Source organism: Neofelis nebulosa, chromosome 1 (assembly GCF_028018385.1).
Source record: "Neofelis nebulosa isolate mNeoNeb1 chromosome 1, mNeoNeb1.pri, whole genome shotgun sequence".
NCBI lineage: Eukaryota > Metazoa > Chordata > Mammalia > Carnivora > Felidae > Neofelis > Neofelis nebulosa.
This window is the reverse complement of record NC_080782.1, coordinates 11,761,669-11,784,174: the sequence shown is the minus strand read 5'-3', so window position 1 is coordinate 11,784,174 and position 22,506 is coordinate 11,761,669. Positions and strand designations below refer to the sequence as shown.

Sequence of the window (22,506 nt, the reverse complement as noted above, 5' to 3'; positions counted from 1 at the left end):
GAATTTCTCATTTATTAAAAGTAAGAACTGCATTACCTTAGATGTAAAAGAAAGCTCTCACTGGCCCCCGAAGGCTTGGGTCAGCCTTTCCAGAGGCGACTTCCTCTTGCCTTGGTGATTCATCTTGACCTCAAGATGCTTGGTTCTAGAGTAGCCTATATTTCATTCCCGTATTTTCTACTTTCCTTATACTATAAATTTTTGTTATATGAAATAAACCACAGACTAATAAGGCAAATAGGAAGAAAAAAGGTTAAAAATGCTGTTTTAATACACTAAAAACATCCACCTCCATATCCGGCCCTAATGTGAAATAGTAACGCCTAGGCACCAACAGGTAATTAAATCCACATTTTGTTTCTGGCTTTCGCTTTCCACTGCTGGGTGGCCCTGTGAGGGCCATCCAGCCCTCCCCCATCTCCTCGATGTCCTGAAGCCTGGCTCAGCATTCTCTTCCCTACCTCAGGGAGACAAACGCAGGACAAATGAGATAAGAATCTGGCAAGAATAAGAATCTTGATTCTTTGGAATCCAAATTATATTTTCATAAGATCATTTCATCAGCATTAAGCACCACGAATATGGGCAAGAATCCCTGCTAAACTTACTTTTGGAACAAAGAGATGCCATATTTTAAAATTGATGTTTTCAAGGAAAGAAATGTGCTCATGGGGCATGTGGTTTGTATCTGTGACCTGTCTACTCAAGCTCTGTGAACAGTGCTCCCTGGAAAGAGGGCGTCTCCAGGAGCCGCTCCTTAACAGACCCTTCCAGAAACATCCTGCGCCTCATCTGAGAATGACTGCAGCGCTGGGCAGATAACCTTCCCTTAAGAAGTCTCCAAGAGGCCGAGTCAAAAACATCCCCCCACCCAGTTTCTGAAATGGACCAAAGTCCATGATAACAACTAACTCATAGCAGACATCATAAATTAAGTCAAACAGGCAGAATATGGTTAAGTAATTTCCCTCACCAGATCTATCTGCCTGTATCATCAGAGGCTGTTTAAACTTGAGGCTACTTAAACTTTCTGCAGAGTGGAAAAGAACCTTGAGACATGAAAAGTTACTGCCATTGGAGGCAAAGGGGTTTTCTGGTTAAGCCTAGTTCAGTGAAACTGCATTTTACAAGCTGACTCAAAAAAGCAGGTAGTTTCCTAATATTCAAAATGTGTTTTCCTGAATCATCTATGACTCTGAAATATCTACTAGAACAAAAAGGGAGATGGCTACAAGAAAATGTTTTGGAAGCAGAGAACACACAAAAGCCGGCATTCATGTGGTAGCAAACACATCTCTTCTTTGTAAGGTCCAAAGGGAATGTCCTCTCCAGACTCCAGATTTTGACTTATCATTATAAAATCTCACATGCTATTTATTCTCATCCCAAGTGCAGACCCCAAGAACTGAGGAAAGTAACTTGCTGCATTTCTACGATCTTAGGAAGATAGCTCACTCCTTTTTTGTACTTTTGAACCTATGAAGGACCTATGGTCTCAGTGAGGGATATTAGAGGAAATATATGCCATGTCCACTTAAAAAATGAGTTTTGGAGTGTCATTACTTCCAGACGGTTAGGAATCATGGGAGACTGTAGTCATGGCTCCACCAGAAGAGCCGGGGAGAGCCTCTGCAAAGCCCAGGTGCAGGGGCATGGCAGTACTTGCAGAAGTGGTTTAACTTAGGAGTTTCTGAGCCACACAACAAAGTTTAGAGACAATGCAGTGGAGCAGGTAGGCAGAAACTGGTGAATTACCTCCACAGAATATGTAACAGGCAGTTCTCTAAAGACCCTAGCATCCCACCAGACTCCCAGGATGAAATGATTAATTCCTACAAACCTGTACTTTTCTGGTAGTGATTCATTCCTCCTCTCTCATTGGGTACAAACAGAATTTGCTGTCTTAATAGCAACAGCCTTAGGATAATGCCTCATTTTTATATAGTAGTTGTGCAGGCCTGAGTCCAACTTCACATAAGCCTATTATACTACAATAGATCCAAAGCACAAGCAGTTACACGGTCCCTAACTACAGGACAGAGCCTTATTTTTGGGAACTGCAGTCAGCCACACATCAGGGGACCAGGGGACCAGGAGCCAGGAGTGGGCGCTTGCCATCTCAGAGTGGGAACGGGAGAGCCGGAGCACCTAACCAGACCCAGGGGGCATTTCCACAGCACCACCGCCAACCACCCAATTACCACATGCTGCCTAAAAAGACACTTGCCCCTTCTTTTTGGACCAACCTCTAGAAAAGTCTTAGCACACCTTCCAAAAGGCAAAACCTTTTACATTTATTTATCTCTTTGGCAATTTCACTCAAATACCATATGATTTCACTCATGTGTGGAATTTAAGAAACAAAACAGATGAACATAGAGGAAGGGAAGAAAAAATAAGATAAAAACAGGGGAAGCAAACCGTAAGAGACTCTTAAATACAGAGAACTGTGGTGGGTGGGGGGATGGGCTAGATGGGCGATGGGCTTTAAGGAGGGCACTTGTTAGGATGAGCACTAGGTGCTATATGTAAGTGATGAATCACTGAATTCTACTGCTGAAACCATTATGACACTATATGTTAACTAACTTGGATTTAAATAAAGTTTATAAGAAATCAAATATTTCATTTCTAACAAGTAAACCTTAAAACTCATTTCTAGAGTAAACCCAGACCAGACCCAGCAGAGCACATCTGGTGAGAATGCGAATTGGGGGCTGCTGGGCGCACAGCTGCCGTGGGGACGCTTGACCCAAGCAAGTCCGTGAAGTGGTCTGAGTGAAGGTGGCCGCGCCCCAACCTGAGCTCCTATTACTTCCAACACCGCCTTTAGGTGGAGGTCTTGTATAAACGGGTGATTCTGATAACTCTGCCACCTCGATCTTTTTTTTTTTTTTTTTTTTTAAAGAAAAGAACCAGAATTACTCTAACGAAACGTTTCCAAGTTCGAACTTTATTCTCTTAACTAAATGGCCATGGGGTGGGGCCGCAGGAGAAACGGCTGCTCCGCACCGAACGCCTGATGTGTCATTCATCTTATTCCCCATTATTACCCCTGGCAAGACATACCGGCCACCGGGCTCTGAACAAAACAAAAACGAGATGCCGTGTTTATTCTCCCGTCCTGTTACTCTAACCATTCAGAGTTCTAGGAGTTCCTATTTAGTAAACTCAAAAAGCAGAACAGAAAAAACAAATGAGTCAAAGCAGAAGGATCTGGGAAACGAAATCGCTGCAAAAGAGCAATGCTTTCTAACCTGCTCGCTGCCCTCCTGCCAACCGCATCACACACCACGAATCCTCTGCAAGACCGAGTGGGAAAAGCCCACCATCTGGGCCCAGACACTGGGCCCGCTCCTCTGTCAGCAGCCCCTTCCAAATGACGCTGAGGGCGAGACACTTCCGGGCTACAAATGAGGGGCTGTGCTTCAGAAACACAGGAATCCTCAATATGGCAAGTTAAATAAAACTCCTATTTACGGTCAAATAACCTTTTTAGAGAATTTGGTCTAGCACTTTAGAAACAGAACACGTGCTCATCTCAGTGGGAATGGAAGACTTAGTTGATGTGACTGTCCACCCCCACCCCCACCCCCCCACCCCCCCAGCTCATTTTACGGAGGACTCTGCGTATCTGTGCGTGATGGAAGCCTGGATTCCAAAGTCTCCTGTCGATGTATTTTCTTGCCTTTGGGATTCCATCAGGACAGATCACGGGATTCTCCACACCGCACCCCTTCTGTAGAAGGCACAGCTACATGCGTATTTCCCGACAACGATCAGATCTGTGTGCCTGGCGGTCAGCTCAGGTGCAGGCTGGTTCGGGGCGCACTCCCTGCATTCTGCTGTGCCGCCCTGAGGATGCCAGGGCTCCTGCTTCAATCGGAGCAGATCCGCTTTCACCCTCAGGGCTTGGTGCAGCATTTAACTTAAAGTGACAGGCTCTTCTGCTTATGTAAAATTGACAAGCTTAAACACACTGCCCTAGAACACCTGACAGAAAACCAGGTGACGGCAGGCAATTTCTTCCTGAATCCTCAGACTTTACCCCTGACACCCCCAACTTTTTGCTCCTGCTTCTGTGCCTGGCACCACTTAGCACACAGTGACTGTTTGAAAGGACTGGTGACAAACTGTCACTTATAGACAGAAACAGTCTGCTTCCTAACAGAGCCAAGACTAGCTACATTCACCCAAGAAAGTGCTGTTACAGCTTACCTTATCGCTGTCCAGTGTGTTCTGAGATGTCCGTGAGGCAATTGAAATGGTGTCAGGCTGGCTGCTCCCATCGCCCTGGCTATCCAGATCCTCTCCGTCCCTGAAGAAGCAAACACACTTTTCATTCCTGACACTGCGGGGTTGGTCAAGACTGGTGCAGAGCGTCTACGAGTCGCTGGAGAGACAGATTTGTTCAGAGAGGCACGAATCCATCTGCGTGACTGCTGCCACCAGCAGCAAATCGCGTGAGCGGGTGACCGACCCCTCTCGGCTGCGCGCCGGGATGAGTGGCGGACGTGTGCCCCCTGCTTAATTCGCACAACGATAAAACACAGGTGTGGTACTTCTGCCTCAGAAATGAGAAACGCAAACAGCGAAGTGACAGTACAGCTGGTCCTGGTCACATGCACGACCTACATATGTGTCCAGATTCACACTTGCGGTGGGAAAGGGGAACAGACAGGGATTTGTACCCAGCCCTTCATTTTCTTTAGGCCGAAGGGAGGTTCTCATCGTGACAAAGCAATTTCATTACTAAGGATGATGTTATACATACAGTGTGTTTAAAAAAAATATTCCTCAAGATATTTAAGAAAAACAATCTGTGAAAAATAGTAAGTTAACACTGCCTTGTTCTCTTCCTACTAAATAAACAAACTTACCGAAAGGCCCCCAGCACTTACCTCCTTCCCTTCTGTCTCGTGGCCGGTGCCGTCTTGGGGATGTGAATGGGCTCCTTCAGGGCCCCTTTCAGGTGAATTGTCCTTTCCTGTATCACTTCGCGGATGTGCTTTATCCAGTCCTGCTTGTTTTCTATGCTGGAAGCCTTAACGAGGTGTGAGAGTCCATCAGGACACAGAAGGGGTCCCCCTTCCAGAACCTGCTCTAACCACACTCAGGTCTCCCACATTCCCTGAGTTTCCCCATCTCAAAAATAACTTTTCAGCAGAAAAGCAACTGCATCCCATGTTTAATTTGCCATTTTGAGTATTTTTTCATCAAAACCATTTTCATTTTATAGCACATACGTTACTCCAGAATTATTTTCACAATCAGCAATTCCCCAGTCCCTAAACCTTTTAAGGGGCACCTGGGTGGCACAGTCGGTTAAGTGTCCGACTTTGGCTCAGGTCGTGATCTCACAGTTCGTGGGTTCAAGCCCCGTGTCGGGCTCTGTGCTGACAGCTCAGAGCCTAGACTCTGCTTCAGATTCTGTGGCTTCCTCTCTCTCTGCCCCTCCCCGGGCAGAGAGAAACTGGTTGGACCAGTTTCCTTACTGCCAATTACAGACGGTGGATTTACCCCGGTTCCACTACAACTTCTGAAAACGTGCTCCAAACAGGACACACAGTGGATACTCAGTATTTGTGGAATGAACACATATGGCATCACTTTGCCCACACTTTTTTCTTTTACTTTGCCTCAAAGGAGGTTTTTTTTTCTTTTTTTTTCTTTTTGCACGTTCTGGGCCTTAGTAACAGTTTTTCATTTCCTTGTAAGAAACATCAACTTCCTATGACATAAGCATAAGTCCTCGTAAATGACCGAAACAGTTGTCAGAGGGGTCGCAGCTGAGCCCCTGGCGGAGAGGGGCCAAGTGTTTTCTCATGGTGCACCTTGTCTTCAAAAACAGCAAGTCGGAGCCCATGTTGGGAAAGGAAATTAAAATTGAGACTCTTTTTTCTAAATAAAATGTTTTCACTGGAGGATGTGTCTTTAAAGTTGCTGAGGGCTAGGAACAAGGGACTAAATGCGGGGAGGCGGGAGGGGGGGGGGGGCAAAAAGGAGCCTCTTGCTCCCATTCCCAGACCTGAGACTGGAAGGCAGTAACCCAAGTGCTTCTGGGGCCAGAGGCAGGGCGATCAGGGACTAAGGGAGCCTGTGCAGGAAACCAAAGTGTCTCAGGGTGGACAACTCTGAAAACTACAGATCTACTGGCATTTAAATGCCTGATGCAAACATTCAGGTTAAGCAAAGAGAAGCATCTGAGAAAGAACATTTGGCAGAGTTTAGAGACAACTGAGGGAAACTGTTACTATGGTTCAGAAATAAATGGAATTCTCATGATTTAACAGTGAGGTGATCATTACATTTATGGAGAGGAGTTCTCCTGAGCTTAAAGAAATTAAACAAGGAAAAAAGGTGCCAGGTTTTGAGAAACAGTAACAGAAAGGCAAGCCAGCTAAAGTACTAAGTAAAAGGTCCCACTGGTCTGAGAGATGGGAACAATCCGATGCAGACTCTTGGTAGTTTTCATCTGTTTCAGGAAGGACTTAGAAAGAAGACTCTCCTTTCCAGGGCACAACGTAAAAAAGACCAACGTTTCGTGTTACAACTACCAGCACCCCTGCCACCACCATCATCACCTCCGCCCGCGCAGCCATCTTCTCCACCGCCACCTCTGCTCCCCCCTCCCCCTCCCCCGCCACCACCGTCTCCATCACAACCGCCTCCGCGTCCACCACCGCCTTCCCCACCACCGCTCCCACCATCGTCCCCGTCTTTGCTGGCATCTCCACCGCCACCGCCACCTCCGTCACCGCCTCCATGTCCACGTCCACCACCGCCGTCTCCTCCTCCGCCATCGTCCCCGTCTTTGCTGGCATCTCCACCGCCACCATGATCTCTGCCATCACCTCCATCACCACCGCCTCCATTTCCACCACCACTTCTATCGCTTCCAATGTGATCTCTGTCTCCATCCCCACCTCCACCACTTCTATCACCACCTTCACCTCCATCTCCACCCCCTCCCCCTCCCCCTCCCCCTCCAAGGCCTCCCCTCCTCTGCCTCCACCACTTCCAGCTCCACCACCACCTCCACCACCTCCACCTCCTCCATCACCGCCTCGGTTTCCATCTCCATCACCACAGAGCAATCTCTAAAATGAATGAGGACATCATTTTCTTTAGCCTTTCCTTGGAAAGCAGAAAAATATTACCCAAAATTCCCCAAAAGGCTCTCATCTGATAAAGCCTAAAGGAAACCTTATTCTTGAATTGCATCATGAGGGTTTTATTATGTCCTACAGGAAAGTAGTCCCTGTCTGGCTCAAACATCTGGCACTATCTCTTAGATGCACCCTTTGATATCTATCACTATAGCTAATCTGGAGAGATGCTTCCTATGACTTGGAAGTTTTGTGGTCTTGAGTATACTTTAAAATTTTATGCCTTAGGAAAGCTATCTAATATTTAGCTATCAGTGCAATTTATACTTTATAGGGCTCTACGCCAATACTAACAAGAACACACTGGGTCGGGAATCATATATTCATTGCAAAACAATCCATCATTTCCATGGGAATAAAGACCTTAGAAACACAATACTTTCACCAAAGTACAAATTCTGTAAGAGCGAGGTATCGATGAGTAACTCATAGTTGCTGGAAATACTGCTGAGAGATTAAAAGGAATGTACGAGACAGGATCACTGGCATGCCAATTCACACACCAGAGTCCTATTAAGCTTTTGGCTCATCTCCCAATATTCTACAAATCTTCAGCAACATCTTTCACAAAACATTCCGAAATCACCATGGTTTTTCCAGATAGACTGTTCCATCTGTATTTTCTCAAACACAGAAAGAGGGAAGTACACAAGATACCCTTAGAGCCCTGTGCCTTTCCTAGGGGAGGCTAGTATGATTAAGGCAGAGTTCAAATAAAATACCCAAACATATTTTATTTTCCTCCCCCCCAAATACACACACACACACACACACACACACACACACACACACACACCAAAAAGCACCCTTAATGTTTTTGAATGCTTTAAATCCTAACATTATTGACCCCTGTAACTGATCATTATCCCCCTTTTTCTCTTCTCCCTATTTAGAAAGCAAAGAGCCTGAGACCCCATGAAGACTCTTGGCATGTTCAGCCTTGAAACTGCCCAAGGCCTTCACAAGTTCACCAGGTGCCTGTTTCCCTTTGGAAAGTAAGTGAAGTGTGCAATGGGACCTGCTGACCCGCATCTCCTTCCTCTTGTATCTCAACGTCCTGCATCTCTTGCGGAACTCACTCACCCTTCTGCAGACGGCAAGAGTGGGAGAAGCTTAAAAACGTCCTTCTCCATTTGACCCTTGGTAGGCAAGCGAAAGTTTAGCTCAAGGCGTTTCGCCCCATGACACCAAACTGAACTTATTCTACTATTCTTTTTGTGGTAATCGCCGATCCCAACAGAACACAAAAAGAACAAACAAAATGATATGAAAACCAATGTTTCAACAACAGGAAGAAAAAGCACACGCAGCCTCCATAAACTTGTCACACCGCACATTCCCGAGCCTCACAGACGTACCTTAAGGACGATTTTATTGTCTGAGGCTGGCGTCCTCCCCACCCACAGCGCAAACTTGCAAGGGTCTCCTTCCACGTGCTCTGTGACACCCAGCTCTGAGGTCTGGATACAAACGTAATTAAAAAGTTAGAGGACAGAAACAATTCCGGCAGGACACAGAACAAAGACCAAGAAAACGGTTTTGGGGGACTTGTGGTCACGTTAGGTTACAACACCACAGTCTGTTTCCATTGACAGGTAATCCTTGGATCTTTAGTTAAAACGAGGAAATTTTGTTCTCAGGCCACACATGATTGGTCGCAGCCCTTTCACTTGCTCTGAGCACCGCTGCTGGGGATCCTGGTGTAGGTCAACCAGCACATACAGAGGAAGGAAACCAAAATATCTAAAGATCGTGTTATCTGGAAAATCAGGAGCTGACTATTGGCAACCTGTAAACAACGAAATGAATCTGTCCTAGTTGCAGAGGAGCCTGCCATGCGTTTTCGGCACGAATGAAGTGGCTTCGCAGAAGGCGGAGATGTCTTCACGGTTATTTCCCAATTTGTTTGTCAAAAGCATTAACCTTTAGCGTTGCACCAACAAGTTTAAGGGCCAAGAGACAAAATGTCTCTCTGTGACACATGCCGCTGTGCTGTGAGCACATGGAAGAGCGTAGGTGAAGGTCAGCATCTTCAGTCCCTCCCCCACAATCAAGTTCACCCCTGGTGCATTCTCCTCCCTCCAGCAAAGGAAGTGATTCATAACTGTGGCCTCAGAGGGAACCTTAACTTTTAAAAGATAAATTAAATGAAGATGTATCAGCTTCTAAAACAGACTAGCTTGGTCTCTGAGGACAGATTAAAGTCAGCCTAGTGAAATTACTAGCCAGCAATGTTGCTGGTCTTCCTTCCAGTTAGAATATGATCTAAAATGATGTAAGGTGGGCTGTGAGCCAGAAGACAATCTCAAACAGGACATAAGCCAAGGAAAATGGAATGAAAATCATTAGTTTGAACTTGCAAATCCCAGATTATTATTAAGACGATTTCTACATTGGTAGTATTTTATTACTTTGGGAACTTGATTAATCTACGGATGCCATAAAAATGTGTAATGTGGACATTGTTCAAGTATCTGCCGATATTTGTAAGTGATCCACCATATCTTGTGTAAAGAAGACACCAAACTCTACTGCATTTTCTATTCTTTCTCTGGTGGTGATTTTCAATGAGCTCTGCTCCATCCTTTGTCCCATCCTCCGCCGGCCTGGCCCTGCCCAGCAGTTCTGTGTCAACAGCCCCTGAGACAGTCCCACTGAGGGAACATGGAAATACAGCAGATCCAGTGGGTGATACGGCCTGAGACCATCCTTAGAGTCAACGTGTGGTTTACAGAGAGACTCCTTGGGCTTTGCTCCTTGTGGAAAAGAGGCATCAGGTATGTTCTTTTGCCAGAAAGCACACTCACAAGTTAAAAAAGAATTCAAATGTAACACAGTATCGACCCAGCACTCCAGGAAAGCGGTCTCTCTACAGATGGGATTGTGGATCGTTAAAACTATTTTTGCTTATATATATTTTCTTTAATAACCCTACTTTGCTATTGCAAAGAACCATAAATGTACTTAATTTTCACACACTTATTATCTTTATGGGGGGAAAAAAATCCCACCTCATCACGAAGAGCCTGCAGCGAGCCCACCAGGAAGACTGCTTAAGTATATGCCAATGTTGTGAATGAAAAATTAATTAGAATGATATGAGAACTTACTTAATCGAAGTTTCATATGATTAATTTATTAATGAAGCTAGTTACGGCACACAAGACATAAATTGAAATTCACTAAAAAGGTGTTTTCTCGGCCTACGTTAAGAGTCTATGGCATTTAGAAAAAAACAGGTTTTCTAAGTTCAGCGAAGCTAAAACCATGCGCTCCCTCTAGTGGACTTGAGACTGCAGGAAAATTTCCCTGAGGAAGATGAAAACCTTACAATTTCAGACTTCCACCTCGGAGCAGAGTTTGGGAGGTTAAACTGAAAGCAACAAGCAGTAATTTTTTTCTAGCTGCAAAAAGGTCACGAGTGTGTTACCTTAAAATTTACAATTCTGAACGTCCGTACTTACAAACAATTTGCTTTTATAAAGGTACTTGCTTCTCCCACTGGAATCTTTCACTTCTTTACTAAATACTAAAGACATTTCAAAAAGGAAGAGATGCCGTTCTCGACCCTTTCGAATTAAGGTTTTTGGGTCCCACACTTGGAAGGATTCCTGCAGGATGAGTTCTCCCTGAGACTCAATATTTTCGTCAAACCCTACAACATAAAAGAAAGGGGAGCACACTCAATTTGAAAGAAAAATAAAAAAGGATGCACAAGACAACAATGTGACTATTTAAACATTTGTTCAGTGCCCATCAACTAAATCTCAGATTAGTTTCCCCCCTGGGCCCCCGACTCCGGTTTCCCAGCACTGACCCCACCTGACAAAGTCTGACAAAGGAGACTTCTTCCTAAAACATGACTTTGCCTATATTTGCTCTTGCTCAAAAAAATAAGGCAATTTTTCTTCATGACTTTATTTTTTCAATTCGATCTTAGGGTGGCACTCACACCATTTGAGATTTGGTTGAACTCCCTACTTCTCTTCAGCCTTTACTCACAGCATTCCAACATATGAACCTCCTCCCCTGTCCAGAATGGTCCCGGACCTTCCCCGGGCCGTCACCCACCCCCAGCCTGCGTCCTGATCCTCTGCCTCCTCAGCCTAGAACACCCTTCTTGGACGTTCTGCCACAGGCCGAGCCTTTCCCCAAGGCTCTGGTCTGGCCTTCCTTGGGTTCTCCCCCTCTTGGAGTGCAGAATTCTTCATGTGTGTCACACTCTGGCCACAGGGGTGGGTTTCCCCCTGCTCCTCCCTTCGTGGAAGGGGCCTGCTGTGTGGACTTTCAACTCCCAGGGCTTCGCAAAGTGGTCTGATACCTGCGGCAGGGGCTGCTAGCCCTCTCTCAACTACTGGCCTCCCTTTCTCCTCCACAGACAGAAGCCCCGCGGCCGTTCAGATAAGCACGATATCTCCCAGCCCCTCGGCAGCTAGGACAACTCAGGCCACGCTGGGAGTCCTGTGTACAACTTCTAGTTTCGACCCTTCTAGCTGCTCCCTGCCCTCCCTCTTTCCTCACTTTCTCTCTGCTGGACGGAATGGTAACGTGGTCTTGACACATCCTGAACCGAGCCAACCAAACAGCATTTAAGCAGGGGAGAGAGTGAACGGAGCCCGAGTCCTCGATGCTGCCGTGAAGGGCTGCCACACCAGCTCAGGGGTTCACATCCGAGAAAGAAAAAGCCTCCTGGCCTCTGACTTTTGGGGCTCTGCTGCAAACAGCTGCACCCGTGCCCCAACTAGTTCCCTTGCTCGATACTAGCGATGATGGAGACAAACAATAAAAAAGCATCTGGGGCAAGGTTACTTCTCGTAAATAATTCTGCGTACGCTGATAGTAAGATTTAAGCTCTGTAATGCAGAAAGAGCCTTTCTAAACACAAGCATCCATGGAAATCTCACTTGCAACGATAACTTTTAATTTTATTTATCTGACTCTTCACCACATCGTACGTTATGTTACACGCCACCACATTCAAAGCTCTCGTAAGTGATACAATGGATACAGATATGGGGAAACAACAAGCTTTTTGAAGGGTTTTTATCATCACAGGGGACTGATCTTGCCTCCCTCCTACCCATCCATCCACGCGGAGACCAGATTGCCTAAGGCAAGTGACACAAGGTGCTACTGGGGTTCCAAGTGCAGACAGGCTGTTCTCTAGTTAACGGTCAAGGACATGCTTTTAATGAGGTCGAAGTACTTTCCGTAATCCTTAAGGGAAGCAATGAAACCAGTTCTTCTCAAAAAGAAGGTACTCACGTCTAAACTCTTAACTCCCACCCAAGCATACAGGTGCAAAGCCAAGACTTCCAGGGCGTGGGAAATCCACTTAGACCAGTGTCAGGAGGAAGTGCACGGACGCGCTGGGGACATGCAGAGCCCATTACCTTCCAGCATGCTGAGGTGCATGGCATCGTTGGCCCGCTTTGGCACACTAAGCATCACCTCGAGGCCGTCTTTTATCTCCCCTTTTCCTTCCTCACAGCAAGTGAGTAGCTCCTGTAAAAGACCAATACCGTCAACTAGCCAAACGCCGAAAGCTCTGCCAACAAGACCTTTGCAGCAAAGAGTATGAAAAATCCACGATTTTCAAGATAACAGCAGAATGTGGCCAACTGGGCACATATTCGCATAGAACATGAATTACTGCCTCTTTACGCAACGAATGGAGGGGTCTGTCCTGCTCAAATCAGGATGTTTCTTCAGATCAGAGCAAACCAGATGCAGTCACCGTTTAAGATGAAACCGGTGTACAGATCAACTACCAAGCCTCAAAAATGACAAACAGAAACACTCGATTAGTACAGTAAAGCATAATCAGCTACTGGTTTTATCTGAAGGTCACGGCCGAGTCCAGCCAGGACTGCTATGCCTCCCGCGGCAGCCCAGTGTGATCCTAAACTCCTTGGTGCTGTTAGTGCCACGCCCCATCTACCCTGGAGCTCCCAGGCCGTGAGCGAGAACACGAGCGGCAGCCGTGTCTACGTTAAATGCTGCCCCTCTGTGTGCAGGACGTTTGGAAAAGCGTGAATGATCTAATCACACTTGCCCGAGTGTGATTATGTTTCAGATCTACTTAGAGGAACATCTGCTGTTAAATGAATGCGAACAAGGACAATAAATCCACATTCTGGCAGGGTCCAAGACTCTTTCTTACCACAGTATGGTTATAATCAGTCAGTAATAGTAATCACAGCTTTCCGTGTCCTAGTGGCCGACCAAAGGCACAGGGCACTGCACTCAGCTTTGGTCCCACAGTGGACAGTTTTAGAGCAACTTGCACCAGACAAGCATGTTTACTCATGACCAGATGTTTTTTGCCTATTATTCTAAGCAGATTGGCAAAAAAAAAAAAAAAAAAGTGTTTAAAAATGCTATATGGAGAAATTAACTTCACTGTCAAAAAACATTCGTCGGGGACCTCAACAGAGCTTATAATTATTCTCCTTAAAACCCCCGGGAAGAATAACGTGAGGCTTATAAATTAAAGCCCTATTTTAATAGTGATTAACTAGATGTGAGGTCACCGAGGAAGAGGTCTTTAGTGGAACCACATGCTAAAAACAAGATTCTTAAATGCTGAGGACACCAAAAGGTAAACCGCCTTTGCACAAATAAAAAGCAGTGGGCTGATGTGAATGTGAACAACTTAACCTCCTGACTTCTAGTTCACGTTTGTGGCAACCTCCTACTTCTGCTGAGGGTCATACAAGCACTTCATAGGATTCTGATACAGAAATGCAGGAGTGCTTTCCCAATAGAAATATCCCATATGATACCATTTTCACAAAAGAATACTACAGCCATTTCTGTGTCTAGAGTTTTCTCATTAGCAAAGAGTTTCAGGATCTCATTACTCCATCTCTGAACTTCTTTTATATCCAGGAAATTTACATACCACCTCCCTACTGCTGTGTGAGGCCAGCACCGGGGACATAGATGCGTAATATACTGTTAGCAAGAGGAGTGGACAGTTGGTACGTTCTGATGCTTAATAACATTCTCCAGCCAAGGATACAGCAGGATAAACATCATCAGGTAGAGGTTGTAAATTATTATTCTTATAGTGAAGAAAATGTGCACTGATTTTTATATAATGCATTCTGTGACAACCATCACAAATTCTAAGTTTCCTTTACTGTTCTACAGTTAAGACTAGACATTAAATTACAAATGTGGCTGGGTTTTTTTTTTTTTTTGAGGTATAATTGACATGCAACATTATGCTAGTTTTAAGAGCACAACATAAGGATCTGATATTTGTATACACTGCTTAATGATCACAGGAAGTCTAGTTAATATCCGCCACCATACATAGCTACAGGATGACTTTAATTATCATCATTTATAATCAAGAAAAAGTAGAGGTCAGTTTGACTCAAATACTCGGGATCTGTGTGAACAACATATTCTAGAAATATGTGTGTGCCATGTGACTAGACGTAAGAGGGAGAAAGCTGCCTGAGGGTGAAATTACCTGGGCTTCAGCCCCATTTGGGTCTCAAGCTGAGCCCAGACAACAGGGATCCAGCGATGATTCCGGGCACAGCCCTCACCCTCACAGGCTCGTTTCTACACCTGCAGACCAGCAGTGTTATGAGGTAAACCTAAAGTCTGCAAAGTACACAGCAAAGAGCGTGGTCCACAGCCAGCAAGCCACACTGGGACACAGATACCACGTTACCCAGGCTTGACAATCCCGCCTTCCTTCCTCAGTTTATGTTACGGACCAGACTCAGCAAAGCTCCGGTGCATAACGAGGAATATTCTCTCATTTACCTGCCACACTGAGAAACTGATCAGGGTAATAAATAGCAATGAATTAAAAAAATTAAATGTCTTGGTGTTATTTAAAAAATTCAGGGTACTTTACATAAACAGAAAAACGCCAGAACAGTAATGCGCAATTCACAAAATTTTGCATGCAGAAGATGCTTCATACATACTTTTAAAAGAAGCTGATACTTTGTTATTCGCTGAACCGGCTTAATAAGGTAAGAAGAGATGGAATTGGCTAATCCATGCCGCTGTTGTATTTCCTAAATTAAGAAGAAAATAGAGAGAGACGAACGTTACTGTAATGTTAATTATAGCATTTGAATTAGCCTGAACTAAAAATGCACTTTTTACCTCCAAAATGACTATACACATATCACTGTTGTTGTATAAAGAAAAACAGAAATCACTGTTCTTTTAATACGCTGGACATGAGAACGGGTGATCACTTTGAACCAGAAGGTGGCGCGTCCAATCCACATTGCTGGCTCTCCCGTGCAGATCTCAACTAGGCCAAGCCTACAACCTCTGCTCTGGGCCCACGCTGGCCTCCAGCTCCCCCGGCCCGGCCCGGGGCCACTCAGTCCAGACAGGAGCCAGGGACGGGGATGGGGACAGGGCGTACCCTCTCCCACCGCAGCTCCTAAGCGTTTGCCTTGGCGTCGCCTTGGCCAAGACCACGTCCCCGCCCCTGGCCTGACTCCCCTTCACTAACGAGTTCGCACACCATGGAGGATTCCCTCCACGCGCTCTCAGACTTTCCACGCCCACGAGCGGTACTTGCATCATCTTTTGGCTCTTAACACTCTTCTCAGAAAATCTTCAAAAAAAACCCACCACCACCAAAAAAGGGCTATCTCCTCACATTCTATGCTTCCAACGAGATTCAAACACCACTACACTCTTGTGTTCTCAATCTGCTTGTCACTTCGATGAAGCTCATGGGGACCTGTGCGCGCGTTGTGCCGGGATTCCTGTGAGTCGCTGCCGATGGGAGTGCTGGCTGCAGGACAGCCACCAAGCGACTTGTCCCTCACATGCCACCCAGGTTCAAAACTTAGCAATTCTTCCTCTGCCTTCCTGATCACGAAATGTAGTTTAAAACTTTCTCTTCAATTTGCAATTGTTCAAAAATGTGCAATTTATCATTTAATGATTACGATACACACATTCATAATTTCACATCTAAAACATCTTTCATATAGAATATAATGATCTCAAGTACAGGTCACTGAGTTCTGACAAATGTCAACACACTTGCAAACAATTCCCAAACCAAGGTGCCGAACATTTCCAACATCACAGGAAGTTCTTCAGGTCCCTTTCTAACAAATTCCCCCACCCACACCCCACCACCACCAAGAGGCAACCCCTATTCTGATTACTATTGCCAGATTAGTTTTGCATATTCTAGAATTTCACACAAAAGGAACCACACAGAATGTACTCCTTCATATCTAGCTTCTCTCAGCCCATGTTTTGGAGATTAATCTATGCTACTTACATATCAAGAATTTATCCTTTTATACAGTTGAGAAGTATCCCATTTCATGCATACCCAACATTTGAGAGATACTATAATGTCTTTTTAGTGCCTTGTTTTAATAACATTCAGAAATACATCTCTGATATTTCTGAACACCAATCTATTTTTGTTGACACCCTTAATACCTCATCATAGGATTATACTATTAAAAAATGACAAGAGAGGAATGAATACCCAATGGGTAAAAGATAGTCTATTCAACAAATGGTGCTGGGAAAACTGGACAGCAACATGCAAAAGAAAGAAATTGGACCACTTTCTAACATCACACACAAAAATAAATTCAAAATGGATTAAAGACCTAAATGTGACCTGAAACCATAAAAATCCTATAAGAGAGCACAAGCAATAATTTCTCGACATTGGATATAGTAACTTCTTTCTAGATATGTCTCCTGAGACAAGGGAAATAAAAGCTAAAATAAGCCATTGGGACTACATCAAAATAAAAAGCTTCTGCACAGCAAAGGAAACAACCAACAAAACTAAAAGGCAACCTACTTGATGGGAGAAGATATTTACGAATGACATATCCGATAAAGGGTTAATATGCAAAATATATAAAAACTGATATAATTCAACACCAAAAACCAAATGATTCAATTAAAAAATGGGCAGAAGCTATGAATAAATATTACAAAGAAGACATACAGGTGGCCAACAGACACTCAAAAGATGTTCAACATTGCTCATCATCAGGGAAATACAAATCAAAACCATAGTTATGACCTCACACCTGTCAGAATGACTAAAATAAAAAATACAAGACGCAACAGGTGTTGGAGAGGATGTGGAGGAAAAGAACTCTCCTGTGCTGCTGATGGGAATGCAAACTGGTACAGCCACTGTGGAGAGCAGAATGGAGGTTCTTCCAAAAGTTAAAAATAGATCTACTCTATTATCTAGGAATCACACTACTAGGTATTTACCAAAAAAATACCAAGACACTAATTCAAAGGGATACATGCACCCCTATGTTTATAGCAGCATAATCTACAATAGCCAAATTATGTAAGCAGCCAAGATGTGGTATGTATGTGTGTGTATACACACACACACACACACACACACACACACACACACACACACACCGGAATATTACTCAGCCATAAAAAAGAATGAAATCTTGTCATCTGCAATAACACGGATGGAGCTAGAGAGTATAATGCTAAGTGAAAAAGACAAATATCATATGATTTTCACTCATATGTGGAATTTAAGAAGCAAAACAAATGAACAAAGGAAAAGAGAGAGAGAAACCAAGAAACAGACTCTTAACTACAGAGAACAAATGATGGTTACCAGAATAGAGGGAGGTGGGGGGATGGGAGAGACGGGGAATGGGGATAAGAGAGGACACTATCATGATAAAAAAATTAAATTATTAAAAAGAATAAAGACATAAAGTTACAGAGAGAGAGGGAGGCAAACCACAAGAGACTCTTAAGGACCGAGAAGAAACTGAGGGTGGATGGGGGGTAGGGGAGAGGGGAAAGTGGGTGATGTCATGAAGAAGGGCACTTGCTGGCATGAGCACTGGGTGTTGTATGGAAACGAATCTGACAATAGATTATATTTAAAAATAAAAATAAAAAAATAAAGACAAAAATGGCTACATGATCCGAGTATTCTTCCAAAATACCTGACAAAGGTTTCATCCTGCTAAAACAATAGAGCTTCCTTTTTCTAAAAAGCTGTTAAGGGTATTAACAAAAACTTCTGTGCTTCTAAAATTTTACTTTGAATGGTGGGGGGCAAAGAATTGGGGGTAAAGGGAGGATCTAGCTCACTGGTCAGTGGCATATCTAACACCATAATTTCTGCTTTGCCTTTGTATTAAGCTGTTTACATGCAATAACATCCTTGCTGGGAAGGTGGGCACTTTGAGTTATCCACCACTCCATGCTAAGCACCTATGACCAGGCACATTGAGTTAAATGAGCCCCAAAAAGATGTGGGATCATGCTGGACAATGAATACTGAAGGCAAGTAATTTGTGAAATCCCCAAATCAGACAAGCGTAATTTCTTTAAAGATGTTTTAAGGACAAAGGTTTTGGTTTTGTTGTTGTTGTTGTTGTTTAATGGCTTTGATTCCAAAGCCATTTGATTTGATTAAATGTGCCACATGCTCTCAGTGCTTAGGCCTTAAATGATTCTAACTCTGCACAGAGCCATGGTGTTGAGTTTCACCTGATGGCAAAGACCCAGTGTCATGTGAAAAACAGAAAAAAAAAGGGGGGGGGGGGGAGGGCGGGCAGCACTGGGCTGGGAGCTGACTTTATATTTACAAAGGCAATGATGTATAATTGCTAGTCAGGAGAATGACAACTAAAACAAGGCCATCTACAGGGCTTCACCTCAAAGATACAAGCTAAAATTTATTCTCATTTCCCAGACTTCCAGAGAAGGGCAGAGTATCACACATGGCAATGCCCCAGCGTAAAGACAGAAACAAATCTAATGTTCTCACAGCCTTGTGAGAAATTATACATAACATCAAAAAGTACTCCCATCTCTTAATCAAGATGTATTTGACACACATTTAACTACATTCTGGAGACCCAAAAAGCATTCTGTAAATTATATCAATAAGGCTCTATCCTCTTTCGTACTAAATAACCTCCCTGCAATATCTTTCCAAAAAAGATGACCTACATCTACAACAATGGGAATATAATTAATAAGCCTCCCAATGGTCCTAGGGACAGTGCTATCTGTAAAAATTTTATTGGCAGGCTACTTTTGGAATAACATAAAAATGAGAAAAATAAATGACTAAAAAGGATTCAAAGATTCAAAGATTATTTTTGTTTCACAGAGAGTAAAAGAAGCTGAAAAGTTTGTACCTTCTGTATAACATGATATTACACCTAAAATTACTATAAATTGTAAGTAATGTCATATACACATGTACATGCTAAAATCTTAGATCTTTTTTTAAAAATTTTTAATGTTTATTTCATTTTTGAGAGAGAGACAGAGCATGAGTGGGGGAGGGGCAGAGAGAGAGGGAGACACAGAATCCGAAGTAGGCTCCAGGCTCTGAACTGTCAGCACAGAGCCCGATGCCGGGCTAGAACCCACGAATGATGAGATCATGACCTGAGCTGAAGTCGGACGTTTAACTGACTGAGCCACCCAGGATCTCCTAGAAGAATCTTTCAATAACAGAAGAATATATAACAATATCCCACCATAAATATGACAGATAAACAGGAAAATACCGTATCATCAAATAGGTGAAAGTTAGGAGTGATGCTGCATTTTATGTATACCAAATACAACTTAGAAGATTTCACAGCTTCATCAGGAATCTATTACTTACATCAAAGTAGGACCCTGCATGCTCTAGTATCAGCTGAGTAGAATCCGGCTTATTTTTGCAATATGTGACATACATCTGAAACTTGTCTGCCTATAAACAACAACAACAACAAATCAGAATATCTCTTTCAAATGGCAGTACCTCAAAATATGACAAACTTTTATGCAGAAAAGAAGCTGTGGGGATAAAGGAAATTTAAGCTCTAAATAAAAGAAACCCTATTTTATATGGAAAGCTGTTAAAAATGAGAAACACATCCTATCGGTATACACACCTCCAGAAGCTTCCCTTGGCCCAGTAAGTCAGGGCTGGGCACACCCACTCTGTTCCAGTTGCCAGTGCGAACCCAGGCATCACATGTGGATGGCAGGGCACTACCACCAGGTGACCGTCTGGCTCTCCTCCCGACTGCACAACATCCCCCCTCCCACCTTGCCAACCTGGCCCCCCAGACACGGCTGCGCATTCATGTTTATCTACGCATTTCCAGGACCACGTGCAGGACTGGCACACTAAATGTTCCATTTCAAACCATCACTATTGCCAATAAAAAGCTCGGTCCACGTTAATAACTAGTTGCAGAATGTAAGTCTTTGAGGCAAAGTCCATTTCTCCGTAGGCAGACTCTGTAGAAGATGGTGACATACGAGAAATGGACCACATTCCTTTCTAACTTCCTGCAAAGCCACCAAACAACCGTGAGAACAAGTAGCCGAGGTTTCATTACCCAAGTAACAAAGCAGTGTCCAACGTCCTCTGGCAACTGCTCATATTTTTCCAGCTCTTTCAGGAATATGCTGCAGAGAGTAAAAATGGTACTGTATTATTAAGATGTCTTAAAACATTTAGTAGTGAGATAGATACGCCAGAAATCAGGCCAAGCATATCACTTCAATCAAATACAGTGAAACATCTGTGCCGTCTAGATTTTAAGGATTTAATAACCCATGTAGCTCTTAACTCGACTAAGTTATTGTGATTTTCAGACAGCTACTCAGTTTAGCCTTTAAACACTTTCTAATACAAATTTTAACCTAGCAGCTTTACTTTTGGGCAAGTGCTATGTTCAGTAGCTGAGGACATAATTTAGGGATGTAAATGAACACTCAGAAGAACCCACTTAGATTTCAGTGTCTTGTGCTGGGGTGGGGGCAGGGGAGTGAGGGAGACCCCAGCATCCCTGGCTCTAGCAGTATCTCTCCATAGGCTAGAGGGCTGTGCAGACGCTATCAAAAGGAGCTTCTGTTTCTTAAAAAACAAACAAACAAAAAAAACCAAAACCCAAAACCAAAAAAACCTTAAAAATAAAGCCATGTGCCTCCTGTGGCCACTGGACAGTGTATTTTAGTTTGGTCAGACTACACATCTGTTCTGTCCTCAGTGCCTTCTCCCCTCTTGTTCAGAAAGACCAAGGGGTGGCCAGCAGCCACGCACAATTCTTCTTTCTTTTCATCCTAAGTAACTGATATAGCAGCTGACAACATAGCTTGGGAGAAACGAGGGTTCCTCCAAAAACAGTTTTCCCAATCTCATTTCTATAGCAGGTAAGAGCAAACATAAAGTCGAGTCTCTATCATGATAGGTTCAACAACGTCAGTCTTTTGGAAGAAAGCCTGATAGTCTTCATTCGAATTTCAACAAAATCACTGAAATGGATGCTTAACTCAGTTGGGAGCTTTCATTTCTTGTTAGGAAACTTCAGCACCATACCTAGATTTCAAGAGTAACCAGCTCCCCAGAGATAAAGCCACTCACTTATTGTGAAACTCATAGATTTCCTGCATGTTCCCGAAGATGACGAGCTCTCTGTTTACGATGCCGGCCGGGATCTCCTCCACCCCGCTGGTCATCTCCCACAGGTATGTCTGGCCGGGAGGGAAGCAGAGGGATTACACAAAAACCCAAGAGCACATGTCCAAGAAACGGCTGTTCCTGCCTCTAGAATACGTACCCAGAGCTCATGAATCACCGACAATCGATCTGAAGTATGGAACCTTTCCCAAAACATGAAAAACTATTTTCCAGAAAAGCCCCCCCAGCTGCTGTGAGCCCTTCAGAGTAGTTCCTCGGGCTCCAGCTTGAGACTCTCCATTCCTGGTGTCAGACTTGGGAGCTAACCTCCCTGCTCTCTGAGGTACGACAACTATTCTTTAAACTACTGAGTATCAGTTGCGAATCATAATTAGAAGGCACATTTCTCTGAAGCTGCTGTAAAGTTCTGTACAAAGAGGATGGGAGCCAGGCCGTCATGTGACGAGCGGAATGACAGGATTAGTGCTGTATCATCTCTGTGATGAGCAAAACATGGGCCTGGAAACTCACGGAAGGGTGGGAACAAGAAACAGGCTGCTTAAGCACACTGAAAATCTCGAGAACAACAACGGCAACAAGGGTGATTATTTTAAGAATTACCAACAGTCAGGGAGAAAACAGCGCGCTTAGACTGGATCTAAATAAACAAGCAAGAAAACTTACTTACATCCATACACTCCCGGAGGTCCCTCACGTAAGCCTTTTCAGTTTGAATTAGCTCCGCCATTATGAACCTTGAACACAGGAAGACCGGGAAGAGCTTAGTTCACAGTCAGGACACAGGCTTATCTGAACTATGTACTTTTACGGCTTATGAAATAATGAGAGTTTTCAAAGCAGTAGTCAGTAATGTGTTTGGGGAATTAAACC

The 22,506-nt window shown here is 44.0% G+C and overlaps 1 protein-coding gene across 6 annotated transcripts in view; it reads right to left on the bottom strand.

The window, feature by feature from the left end:
• TRIO (trio Rho guanine nucleotide exchange factor) overlaps positions 1–22,506 on the bottom strand; it is a 357,996-nt gene that overhangs the window by 86,787 nt on the left and 248,703 nt on the right. For all 6 annotated transcript variants that reach the window (XR_009257727.1, XM_058715900.1, XM_058715891.1 and 3 more), the window contains exons 24-33: positions 22,304–22,370; positions 21,580–21,689; positions 20,552–20,621; positions 19,825–19,914; positions 15,122–15,214; positions 12,563–12,674; positions 10,634–10,824; positions 8,528–8,629; positions 4,902–5,044; positions 4,219–4,318 (exon numbers count right to left, since the gene is read on the bottom strand). Coding sequence is in view for 5 of the 6 variants with exons in the window: in XM_058715900.1 (XP_058571883.1) it covers positions 4,219–4,318; positions 4,902–5,044; positions 8,528–8,629; positions 10,634–10,824; positions 12,563–12,674; positions 15,122–15,214; positions 19,825–19,914; positions 20,552–20,621; positions 21,580–21,689; positions 22,304–22,370 (1,078 nt within the window). In the remaining variant the exon portion in view is untranslated. The remainder of the gene's footprint in view (positions 1–4,218; positions 4,319–4,901; positions 5,045–8,527; positions 8,630–10,633; positions 10,825–12,562; positions 12,675–15,121; positions 15,215–19,824; positions 19,915–20,551; positions 20,622–21,579; positions 21,690–22,303; positions 22,371–22,506) is intronic.